Source organism: Populus euphratica, unplaced genomic scaffold (genome assembly GCF_000495115.2).
Source record: "Populus euphratica unplaced genomic scaffold, PopEup_1.0 scaffold211.1, whole genome shotgun sequence".
Lineage (NCBI taxonomy): Eukaryota > Viridiplantae > Streptophyta > Magnoliopsida > Malpighiales > Salicaceae > Populus > Populus euphratica.
In genome coordinates, this window is record NW_011500020.1 from 466,444 (window position 1) to 480,086 (window position 13,643).

Genomic DNA, 13,643 nt, shown 5'->3' on the forward strand with positions numbered 1-13,643 from the left:
AAGCCCCCCCCCAGCCCCTCTCCTCTCCATTTTATTTGACCTATTGACCACCTCCATGCATCTTCCGAGCCATGGCTCGATCACAAGGTTGGTCACCAATATACTAGAAGATATTTAATATTATAATAATTTTTATTTAAAAAAAAATATGTTACCAAAAAAATATTTTTAGTGAAGATAGGTTTGGTAAAATATATATTTAGTTAAAATTATAGTTGAAATTGAGGTTAAACAAAAATTAATTTAATGTGTTTGGTTAAGAATACTTTTTAAATTAACATTATAAAATAACTAAAATGGACATATATTAATATAGATTTAGTTTTCTATTGCATTATGAAATAAATAATATTTTATATAAAGTATTTTTTTATTGTTTCATTAAACTATCTACAATTTCATCATATACAAAATCCATCCGACAAGGACTACAGTTTTCATAGCGTTTTGAGCGTGCAACAATGTCAGGTAAAATATTATCAAGAATAAAATTGGGATTGCAATTAAATTCTGTAAATGCTACATCATCATATGATCTCCTTTTAATGTAATTATATAGTATCATTAAATAATGTTAAACACTAGTTTTTTAAATAAAATACAATATCTAGTTTTTTTTTTAATAAAATACAATATCTGAGAAATTTTTTTGGATTTTTTTATTTTACTGGTCGGACCAGGTCTAATGCATTTAAGTTTGGGCCAGACTCATTTCAGCGTATTAATAGTGGAGACATTGTTCTGCAAGGTGAACAGTGAAAACGGGGAAATGCAACAAAAAAAAGAAAGAGAAGGGAAATGAAAAGAGCAATGGAGACAAGATGGTTGTTTTGGGAAATTTTTATCATGATTTTGTTATCATTTGGCAAGAGACGAGAGAAGGAAACTGATGGGAATGAGGATGAAAATTTGAGAAATGACAGGATCTTTCTAGATCTGAACAATGGAGACCTCTCGGGTTGTTTTGTGGAATTTTTGCAATGGTTAATTATCTATACTGTTGGTGAAGGAAAGAGGAGAACATGCCTTCATGAAAAGTAAATCCAAATTGTTTTTCAAGAAACTGAGTTATAGCTTTAGTTTTGGGTGGGACCTATAACAATAAAGTGGTTAATATCTAACCAAACATTGTAAACAATATTTTCTTGTAAATGCAATCATAGTCGTAGTGCGAAACACACACTCAATCTAAACTAGAAATGGGCTATTGAGTTTAGGATGGACCTATCAAATTAATAATGACCCCTTTGTAGACCCTTAAAGGCATAAGTGTTAGAAGAAACTTTGTAAGATCTATTTGGAAGAAAACAAAACTAAAGAAATGTATACATACACAAATATAGATGCTAGTTTCAAACAAATTCAGGATCATTGTTTCAAAAATTGTTGCATAAACACATATTAGGTGATCTTTTAGCCTAACTAGATTTGCCCCGTCTTATGCCACATGTATATACTTGCCCCCTGAAAATTATTGTTTAAAAGGAAATTTTAAATAAAAACACATTTAAAAGTACAAAATTATATAAAAAAAATAACTCGAGTTAACCCGAGATAGCATGATAGACATGTAACCTGGGTAATAAAGGGTGAGCTAACTTAGATTAAACTACAAACACTATGCTATGACATAAAAAATTCAAGAAAATCACAAAGCTGAATTTTTAAAAGAAATAGTATTAAATGATGAGATCAAAAAAGAAATAAACCAAAAAAAGTATGTTGACCCATGTTAACTTTTCAAACCCATAATGAGGTTATTAGGCTGGAAGAACCATACACGGCAAAACTAAAAAACATAATTCTCGACAAATCAAACATTGAATGATGAAATTGAAAAAAAAATTTCAATTATAGAAAAGGATTAAAAAAAGCAATTAGAAGAGTAATGATAAAAATCAGATAAAAAATAAATTAAAGAGTAATAAGATTTTTTGATTGAAGACTGAAATCGAAAAGAAAAACACTTTAACAAAAGGACAATAAAAACCAAAATAATTAGGGTTAAATTGAAAAAAAAAACACCATAAATTTAGATTGAGGAAGGAATTGAAAACCAATAAAAATTGCACAAAAGGATTAAAAAAATTGAAATCAAAAGATTGTCATCGAAGTGGAAAATGAACATCTATATTATGTTGATGATGATGAATAAGCTGCATGTGTGATATTATCTAGTATATTACCTAAACTTCAAAGGCAATATAAGAATATGAATACCTATACTATAATTATGTATCTTAAAGAAATGTTTGATGAGACTAATAGGACTAAAAGGTATGAGACCACTAAGGAATTGTTCCATTGCAAGATGATAGAGGGTTCTTCAGTGAACATCCATGTTTTGAAAATGATTAGCTATATTAAGAAATTGGACCAGTTGGGTTTTCATAGACCATGAGTTAAATGCTAACCTGGTTTTGTAGTCATTACCCTTAAAGCTTTTTATAATTTATTAAGAACTATCATATAAACAACTAAGTCATTATAAATTATTTAATAATGAAATGAAAGATAGTATTTGATCTAGAATATCCTTTTACTAAGTCATTATTTATACAGAAGCATTAATGTTAATAGAGCAATGTAGTATTAGATACATGAGCGACTGATTTAAGTACATGTAAGAGATTGTTAGTTAAAATTGAATGCGTCACAGACCATCCAAAAGGCCTGCCACACTTAACAGCAACAAATTAAAACATCGAAGGAAATCAGACGTGAAAATCTGGGCAGAGATGGCAAGTTTACTATAAATCATGCAGTATTGATAGATTGACGTTTAATAGAACTTGCTCATTTAAATCAAGCATTTGGAACAAAGCAGCTCCACCACAAAATGACACTTTTATATTGCCGGCAGTTCAAAACAGACAATGTACAAAATTAGTTATGTCCAGTCGACGTCTATTATTGGAACAATGCTTCTGTGCTTTCTGTGCAGCTGAATTAGAATCATCAGATCATATGTTGCTTCAGATCAACTTTGCATGGAAAAAATCGACAAAATCTCTTTCATGGTGGGTGTCCTTTGATGTGTTCCAAAATGAGTTGATGAGTCGCTGTTTCAATGGCCAGCAATGGTTAATGGTAGATTTCAGAGGATAGCATGGAGACTTCTCTCATATGGTATTGCTTGGAGTATCTGGTTAACCATAAATAATTTGGTTTCAATGTTATACAACTAGATTTAGAATCATTCTTCTCTTTAACCCTCCACCGGTTGTCTACATGGTTATAGAATTGTGAAGAACACTTTAATTACACAGGTAATGATCTCCTCAGAAATGCTGTTGGTATTTGTAAATGGACAAACAAGAAAAGACGTGAGACTGGACTGATGCATCTCTGACAAACTTTGTTTTCACTAAGATGCAGGCTTCTTTACAAGATAACACCTTTTCTATTTTTTCTTTCTGCAAATATTCTTACTTCTATAACAAACTGTCAACATGTTTTGATTTGGCCATGGCTACCATTGACTAATAATACTAACGAAAAAAAAAAGAAAAATAAAAAACATACACAGAACATAATTAAGATAATAGTACGGTAAGAGCACTTTACAGAGCCTTTTCAAATTAAAATATGAAGCATTTCAGTACTAGAACAACAAGAGGCTGGAGCTCTTACATTGAGATTTAACTTGGTGACATACATAACCAAGTTTTTATTGAAACAATACAGAACGATACATCACACACTTATTTATACCACATGAATAGGTGATCTGTATATTGGCGGCCAAATACTTAATTTCTCGTCCATCAAGCTATATTCAATCGCTTGAAATATAATGGTACTGGATTAACCGGTTGGTCCCCAAGGAATTCTGTAAACCAATGTGATGAGAACTTCGCTATTCTTGTGAAATTAGACGTGCGGTTTATGTACATCAAACCGAATCCTATGGTATATCCATCTGTAAATTCGAAATTGTCGGCGAAGGACCATACAAAATAACCTTTGACTCGAACTCGATTTCTGCCAAAATCAGTTCAAATGTTAACAGTTTGGTCATGTAATAAATAATTGATTTAAACTGTTATTTAAAGCCTAACGTTTATGGTCAATAGCAGATTTTAAGTGCATGCTCACGGTAACTAAGACAACAAAGCAAGAAAATAAAATCCCAAAGTGTAAACTCACTTGATAGATGCTAGAACATTCCTAAGATGAGTGCAATGATATTCTATCCTTGGGAGATCCATCACGGTTCCATCATGTAGTTCTACATCTGTCTTAACGACTTCACCGTAGCCTGAACAGACGAAAGAAACGGAATCAAGAATTGATGATGAGTTTGGCCATTACAACTTTGACTGGCTTCAATTAATTATAGAGACAAAAGTTTTGTTTTTTCAAATACCATTTTCAGTGATGTAAATTACTGGATTATTGTATGTATCTTTGATGTGATTCAACATATACTGCAACCCCTCTGGATAGATATACTGCCATGGTACCCCAGCCTGCAATTTGTGATAAGAAATTTTTTAGTTTCAATTCTGTAAACAAAAAAAAAAAAAGAGTTTGAAAATTTGTATTATTTGCATACAAACCTGTGGACCGATGGGTATGTCATTTCGTTTTCCTGAAAAACATTAATGGGTAAAATTTAACCACCTTATAGGAAGATTTTTTTTTTTGGGATTAGATCCTCATTATTGTGAAGGGGAGCCATGGCAAGGGAAGTAAAATTTCATTTCTTTTAGTAACATACCTGTGATAATTATCAATGGCTACAATGATGCTTTTTCGTCCCTTAACAAGATTAAAACGAAAATATTCTTTCCTCTTTCGTTCTCTTATATGTATATATATTATCATTACATTTTATGAGCATACCTGTAATAATGCAATTAGAATCTGTTTGATATCTACAAGGGTCTGGACTAGAAGAATTCGCATTTGCTGTATAATATGCAGTATAGTAATTCAATCCAACAAAGTCCAACGATCCTTTGAGATTTATAGAATCCAGTGGAGAGAATGTTGGTAGCCTATCATTAACTAATTCCCGCATGCAGCTCGGATAGTCACCATATGTTATAGGGTTCAGGAACCTAGAAACGTGAAATGTTAGTAAAAAATCTACACATAATTATATTGAAATAGCTAATGAAGATAATTTAAGGACTACTTATTTTTATTTGGAGAAATACATACCAACCAAGCATGAAATCAAGAGATCTTTTGGCAGCATCACGATCTTCAGTACTGTCAGAGTATGGTTCAAACCAACGGGCATTGAGTGTTACCCCAATCTTCCCATTTTGAGATGGCTGCATTTTTTCATATGTATATTATTATAAAATTCTATGCATTCCATAATACTCGTTTATTAAATTATAATCGAATCCTTGTGTGTTTTATAGTTTTGTATGTTAGTCCTCCTAGTTTAAAAAAGTCATAAGTTAGTTCATCGACAAGAGTTGGTTGCTGATTTCTTTTTCCAATCCCTTGAGATTGGAAAATTTGTGACAAATAATGATTAGTTTCTCTTGCAAAACTAACATGATGATTAAAAATAGGATTCGATTTTTAGCTTTTGAACTCAAGGGATTGACTAATTATATAGCTAAGATCATAGGGATTAAAAGATACTTTGCACTACCCATTACAAAAGTGCAATTAGTGGATACCTGATACTTTTCCCAATATGTATGTACTGCTGCTGCATGGGAAAGGAGGAGATTATGGGCAACTATGTAAGGCTCAGTGGAAGAGTTCCCATTTATGCAGTACTTTTCATCCACCCACTTGGAACATCGGCCTGGTGCAAAGTGGCCTGAATCGTAGCCATCACCGGTGAACTTTTGTGGCTCATTCAAAGTAATCCAGTACTTCACTCGGTCACCGAATTCCTTGAAGCAAAGCTCAGCAAAATCTCGGAAGTCGCTCCTATAAATTAGACGAACAAAATTTTCACTGTAACAATTTGATTCCCTAATTTTGTACCTTGTGATTATTAAAGAAGCTTGATATATGCATAATGATGGAGCACAGTATGTTATAGCATGCTAGGTAACAACTTACACAATATTATCACTGAGAAAGCCACCGTACTTGTCTTCAAGTGCTTGAGGAACATCCCAATGAAAGAGAGTTGCATAAGGCTGTAAACCTGTGTTGTAGCATAAAACATGAGAAAAGGTCTAAAATAAGAACTTCTGAAATCAAGTTTTGCATTTCTTTTTTTTACATGGCAAATTATTTCTTAACAAACTATATATTTTGATGAATCAAGCAGCACGCATGACTTACAGCAAAAAAAATTCTATTTCTAGGGAAAGGGAGAAGATTTAAACCTTTAGCTATAGTTGCATTGATTAGCTTGTTGTAAAACTCAATTCCATCTTTGTTCACTCCTGCCCTTATTTTCCCACCTGAACATCACAAATTTTTTTTTTTTAAGAATTGAAAGTAAAAAGAAAATATCAACCAACAAATACTTACTGGGGATTACTCTGGACCAGGAGATCGAGAATCTGAAAGCATCCATATTCATATTCTTCATTTCTTCAAGATCACTCTGTCACAAAGTATGCAAATTTACATTCATTATTTGAAATTTGCATCCATGCATGAGTTTTGAGTAATGAAAATGTATCGATTTGATTTTAACAAATTTGTATTTTATATAATAAATGAATTCCATTTTTTGGTATGCCATACCAAAAGGCAACTTAAATTCCATTTTCATCAAATTCATACCTCGTAGCGATTGTAGAAATCAATTCCCATGTCTCCGTTGCAGCCATCAGCTATCCTTTCTGAATGTTTTCATAAAAATCATTGATGCAGCTGTAGATTAGTCATTCATGCAAAGTATAATGGTTTATAACTAATTATACTTTATTTATTATTTATTTAGTGTTTTAGATGGGATCCACCTCTACTATCTTTTGGGTTCTTGTTATTTTTTCTCCGACCCAAGTTTTTTTCAATGTTTTAAAATCTTTTTGACCTGTGAAGCAATGCTTCAGAACATACATGAATATGATATGAATCGCCCCCATGACAATTCTAAAAATAAAAAAGATATAATACTTCATATCTTAAATTAATAAAAGATTACCATAATTAATACAATAATAATTTTATATGTGTAATCGATTGAAATATAAGAATATATAAAGTAATAAAGAAGAAAAATAGTTTTATCTATATTGGATTTGAAGTTATAAATTTAATTGAGATATATAAATTAAATTTTCTTAATCACAATTGTTGTGATTACGAAATGATAAACGATAGTCTCATCTTTCCTCCTGTAAATTTAATTATTGTTGCTTATATCTCTTTTAATTTATTATTTTATAATAAAATAAATATTGTTGGTATAGATATAATTATATCATGATTTTTAAAAAATGAAAAAATAATTTTTTTATTTACCTTTTAATTAAAATTCCCTTGATATATGGATACGATCCTTCAATCATAATGCTACTGTATTAATTAACATAAATTAAATAAAAATATAAATGTTGACAAATTAACCAGAAAATGACAGAGTAAAGCTATATTTGGTTAAATGTTTTGGATTCTTAATTCAAAAAACTCAAAATTATGTTTCTACACATAGGTTTGAAAAGCTATAAACTTTGACCGCCAAAAGTATTGACGTACCAAGTCAAATCTCCATACATCGTGTCTTTCTTGCTTGCTTCATATATATACAATTGGATTTTTCTTTAATTGTTGGCTTTTCTTTAATGGCTGCTGAAAAGTTTAACAATTTTGAAGAGCACAATAGGATGTCTAATGGCATGTCTCACATTGCGAGGATGATACAAGTATAGTTACATGATTATTCAGACATAAGTAATTATTTAATAATTTAATTATATTATTATATTCTTGCTGTTTGTTCTTGTATGGATTATAATCATGTGTATTTAAAAAAAATAATATTACTAGATTTCTTACCCTTAAAAAATCTTTAACCTAAATTTTATATCATTTTCATAGCTTTTTTAAATTTCTTTTTATTGATTGAAATTGAATCTAGAAAGTTTCTATCCAAAAACTATAATAAAAAAGTAACATTTAAATATATATATATATATGTATGTATGTATGTATGTATGTATGTATGTACGTATGCTTATTGAAATTAGGTTTTTATTAATCATTCTTTTTTAAATACTATTATATCATTTGATTTTGTAATTTTATTAAGAAAAAGGACTTAATTAACAGATAACAAGGAATTAAATAATACATAAATGAACTCCTATACTATTATAAATTTTTGAACAACTTCAAAGATCTTGACATGGGTTTATCTAGCATAAGATATGTGTTTCTTGATTTTTTTTAATTTTTATATCTTACCCAAAAATATTTAATATGCATCTGAAACTAAAGTTTATGAAATGAGATTTCTATTGGATTAAGAAAAAATAATTTACAATGAACTTATGTCGATAAATTATGATTCAAAGTATTTAATTGAAAACTTTTCTCATATTATTTTTAACTTAGTATCAATAATCTGTTTTTTATATTTTTATTGCGTGTGTTAGAAGATGGATCCTATAAGTGTGTGATTTTTTAGTAAATGTCAAAATTTAATTTTTTAAAATTTAAATAGATTGATATATAATAAATTCATATATCACAACTATAACCAAAACACCACTTTGAATTACATGTATAATACAAAGAAGAAGAATAAAAAATTATACATTAGACATTAAAATAAGTATATGTGATATACACTTTTTTATTATATAAAATAGATTGTGGAAGGTTGAGTGGATCCTGCTTCATCAAGGAAATGTATCAGAAACACTGTCTAGACCGAAGCAATCCTGCGTGTGCATATATATTCTTAGTTTCGATTCATTTCATTTTTCCCACTTTAGCATTTGCCTCTTTCATCAGGCAATTATTGCTACGGGTGTCCTTCAATTTTTTAACTGAATCTCAATTTGAAAGCTAACCCTATAGTTTTGTATTATTATTATTATTATTATTTTACATTTATTGGATTATAATAGAGGGAAGACATTTGACAAATTACGTTCAAACTATGGAAGGGGGCCAATAAATAGTCCCGCTAACCCTCATGTTAGTTTTGCAAGAGAAATAATAAATTTTGAAAATTGATCCCTGAAATTCAAATGCTTTCTTTAGCTCTTTCTCCTTCATCGTTGTCGTAACAACATAGGCACGCACATAGAAAATGAGAGAGAACTACCTGGGAAATCTTGAGTAAAAGTGTCCCATATACTCGGACCTCTGCAACTATTGTTTGCATGACCCTCGGTCTGCATACCATCACAAAGATTTGCATTATCAGAGGATTACTAATGATACATGCTAATCTACCGAAAATAAAATATCGTGTGTGCGTTTATTTTTCTGTTCGCTGCTCTTCTCCATGTGGATTCTCCACTTTGGTGCTGCATGTATTATTCTTGATTTACAAAAACTCTTGAGTTACAGCAGTTAAGCGAAATGTATACAAGAAGAACAAATAAAAAAGAAATGTATGCTGCATCATGAGGGAACTCTTGAAGCTAAGCGAAGGTTCATACCTGGTAAGCGGATGCCGCTGCCCCAAATATGAAATCCCCCGGAAAGGATTTACGAGAGAACCCGAATTTAAGATCAGTGATACAAGTCGTATCAAATTCCTCAGTGATACCTCTTGGCATCTCTATATGAGCAGAAGCAAACGAGAACATTAGGAAGAGCATTCCTAATAAAAGCAACCCAGTAGGAATAGCCATCAAGCTAGTAGGCAATGTGTCTATGCTTCGAAGGACTTATGGTTTCAATTGCCATGCCAACCCTCCCTTTTTATAGAGGCTTCAAGAGAGACGTAGGTGTGCAATGCAGGCATTCTCGGCTGTTCGTGGCCCTAACATTACTCTTCAATTAACTATCGATTTGGACGATAAATCCACAATTTCAACATGTTTTCTGACTTCAGATTATCCCTTGAATTTCATCTCTATTCCATATTTTTCAATCTGTTTAACTGTTTATGCTGCTTTTAAGATAGATTCTATAAATAGAACAGTTAACTCACCAAGCGTCAATTTAATCTTTTCATGATGCGTGTTTTAATCTTACAGTAAAAAATTGTTCGCTTTGTCCCAATAGTAGAAAGACTGTTCTCCAAGGGAAGAAAAAATCTCTTGCAAGCCCATGCATGCATGCATATATATATATATATATATATGGGTCTTTTATACGCTCATATTCTAATCTTTTTGCATCCAAATTTCAAAACACCTAATCCACAGGCCATTCAGAGTTCAGAATCGGAATTATATTAGTGTGGATTATGATAAACTCTCATCTGTGAATGTTTTCAAGGATATATTCTCCTTGTCAATTTCATACATTAAAAATTAAAAAATATAAAATGCCGATATTAAAATTCTTATTAAAAAACATAGAAAGATAACCCATCTATTTAATAATGGGATGGAATGTGTAACAATTAGCTCATAATTTTATAGATTAGATCAATAAATAGAATCCATCTAAGAAGTTATCCAAATATGTAGTTTTATTTAAAATATTAATATTTTTTTATCTCACTACTAAGACTGAATTTCTAGCTAAAAAAAAATTGTTCTTGGATTGAGTTTTTATTAGCACGCAAAATATTTGGATCACTTAAATTTTCCAAATTCAATATGAAAGCCCTCAAAATTGCGTTGGATTTTTTTCTGAATAAAAGAAGTACCAACTTTTACAATTTTTGTTATCTTCTACATAATTGCAGCTGCCTCCTCACGCAAGCCATGCTTGTTCCTTGGTACTTTAAATGCAACTCCTTTCCTTTTATTTTCTTCCGCAACTCCCAATCGACGTGTCCACTGGTCCAAATCGGTGATATTTATTACATGCCAGCATTGTTCACTCTAACCTAAAAGGCATTCACAGGCAGCTTCTTTTCTTTTCTTTTCTTGGTGTGGAACAACCTTCTCCGTCACATGATAATCGCCCGGACGGTTATATATATATTACTTATTAAAGGTAAAATAATTTCTTTAGTTTAATCTATATATAATTTTTTTATATTTAAATTAAAAATAAATATTTTAAAATAAACAGATCAATGAAAATTTTATCCTCCTTCTTTCTTTTGTTTGTATTTTTTTTTGTGTTAATTTGGATTACTTTAACATAGTATCAGAGCTGATTTTATATAACGAGCTTTTCAATTTTTTTGGAATAATATTGGTTTTGCTTTTGCAATTTGGTATTTATGTTTTGTTTCTGCAATTTAGTATTTATGTTTTGTTTCTGCAATTATTTTGGTATTTCATCTTTTCTTTAGTTTCTACAATTCAAAATTTGCATTCAGTTTTTGTAATTTGTTTTGTGTTTGGGAGCAATCTTATAACTTCAAGAAGATATTTGTTTAGTTTTTGCAATATCTATTTAGTTTTTGCAATTCGGTACTTTGTCTTTCGATACTTTTGCATTATGGTTTTCTTTGTTTGTTGATTATGGCTACTGAAAGAGATGATTTGCTTCAGTATGTGAGTCTAAGGTTGGATGGAAAAGATTATTGGTATTAGAGTTATGTAATGAGAAATGTTTTTAAAAGTAAAAAGATGTGAGGATATGTTAGTGGAACTTATGTGATACCCAAAAATATGGAGGAGGAGGATTTTGTTTTGATAGATACATGAGAAGCAAACAATGCCAAAATTATTACTTGGATCAACAATTATGTTGAGCATTACATGGGTTACTCACGCAATCAAATAAGGTTTGGGATTACATTACATGGGTTACTCACGCAATCAAATGAGGTTTGGGATTATCTGTAAATATTATTCACGCAATCAAATTTTACAAAGCAATATAAATTAGAGAATAACATACGAGCTCTTTATCAAAAGAATATGAGTATTAAAGAGTTTTATTCTATTATGACAATCTTTTAGATTAATTGGCTGTCATAGAATCGACAGAATTAAAGGCATGTAGTGTCTATATTGATCGTTGAGAACAACAATGATTGGTAAAGCTTTTAACAACACTTCGTAGTGATTTTGAAGGACTTAGAGGTTCAATTCTACATCGTTCTCTACTGCATTCTATTAACTCTGTTGTTAGTGAGCTATTAGCTGAAGAAATATGTCTTCAATCTTATTCTTAAAAAGGAGATCTATCTACTTTGAATCCCTCCATACTAGTAGTACCATCTAAACCATTCTATAATCATCAGAATAAGCCTTATGCAAGTATTGCCTTCGACAAGTGTAGTTTTTGTAAGTAGAAAAGATCACTAGAATGCCTAATGTCCTAAGTTGAAATAGCAAAATCAAGCTTGAAAGCCTGACAGTCAGTCATAATCTAATGCTCATAGACCACCTTAGGGTTATAAACCACTAAACCAAAATACCGCAATAGTAACTCCATTAGGCTTTATCACTGATCCTAGTACTCTAGCTGAGCAATTTCAGAAGTTTCTCTCCTTACAGCCAAAAGCAATGTCTGTTTCGCCTTTCATAGGTCAATTGCCTTATAGTTCTTCAGGTATGTCACGTTCTGAATAGGTCTTAGATTCTAGTGTTTCATATCATATGTCTCTAGATTCTTCATCTTTTACCTCTTTGTCCTCTTCACCCTCCATTCTTGTTATGATTGTTAATGACAATCTTATACCCTTAGCGATGTTGGTTCTATTATCACACCTCACTTGTCTCTCTTTATATTTATTTTATTCTAAAACTCAGATTGAATCTTGCTTTTGTTTATCAATTATGTAATTTCGGTGATTATTTAGTCATTTTTCCTCTTCTTTTTGTTAAGTACAAGATCTATAGTCTTAAAAGCTGATTAGGGCAAGCCGTAGGAAGAATGAATTATATATTTTTGATGAGTTAAAAGTGTTAGTTATTGCTGCTGCTATCACTACTATTTATTTGTCTTCTTTTTGTTTGAATCCTTCATTTTCTAATTTGTTTTTATAGCATTCTCGTCTAGGTTATGTTTCATCTTTTTGTTTGAGATTTTTGGCATTCCCAAGAACTTTATAAAATTTACAAACCTATGATATTTCTTATTATGGGTTGTGAACTAGTGAATTTTTCCAGTTTACCATTATCGAAGTATTGATGTTTCTTTTTCCCCCTTTGACTTGATTCATTCTGATATATGGGGAACTTCTCTTATTGCCACTAAAGGAGGGTCTCGATATTATATTTCATTTATTAATGATCATATTCGTTATTGTTAGGTTTATTTAATAAAACATCATTCTGAATTCTTTGAGATATATATAGCCTTTCGAGCTCTTGTCAAAACTCAATATTCTGTTATAATCAAATGCTAATATGTGATTTAGGTAAGGAATACACTTGTAATAATTTTTATCAATTACTTGCCTTAGATGAAATCATTCACTAAACTTCACGTATAGATACTCTTAAGCAAAATGGAGATAATGAAAGAAAATATAGGCACATTGTCAAAATTATTTGTTCTCTCTTGTTGTCTACTTTTGTTCCCAATGAGTTTTGGGGAGAAGTTGTCCTTGTTGTTGACACGACTAAAAGATTAATGTCTTCTCCCAAGTGCAGGAGTGTCGAAGTAATAAATAACCCGGCAAGACCGGGGTCGAACCACAGGGAGGTTAATTGTACAAATTATAAATA

The 13,643-nt window shown here is 30.8% G+C and overlaps 1 protein-coding gene across 1 annotated transcript; it reads right to left on the bottom strand.

The window, feature by feature from the left end:
• Positions 1-3,533: 3,533 nt before the first annotated feature.
• LOC105141869 (cyanogenic beta-glucosidase-like) lies at positions 3,534-9,965 on the bottom strand. Its single transcript, XM_011049247.1, has 13 exons — positions 9,552-9,965; positions 9,212-9,281; positions 6,718-6,776; positions 6,460-6,535; positions 6,312-6,389; positions 6,040-6,127; positions 5,646-5,904; positions 5,170-5,285; positions 4,849-5,066; positions 4,563-4,594; positions 4,370-4,472; positions 4,150-4,261; positions 3,534-3,984 (listed from the first exon to the last, which is right to left on the bottom strand). The coding sequence occupies exons 1-13, from the start codon at positions 9,744-9,746 to the stop codon at positions 3,768-3,770; spliced, it is 1,623 nt and encodes a 540-aa protein (XP_011047549.1). The 5' UTR covers positions 9,747-9,965; the 3' UTR covers positions 3,534-3,767.
• Positions 9,966-13,643: the final 3,678 nt, after the last annotated feature.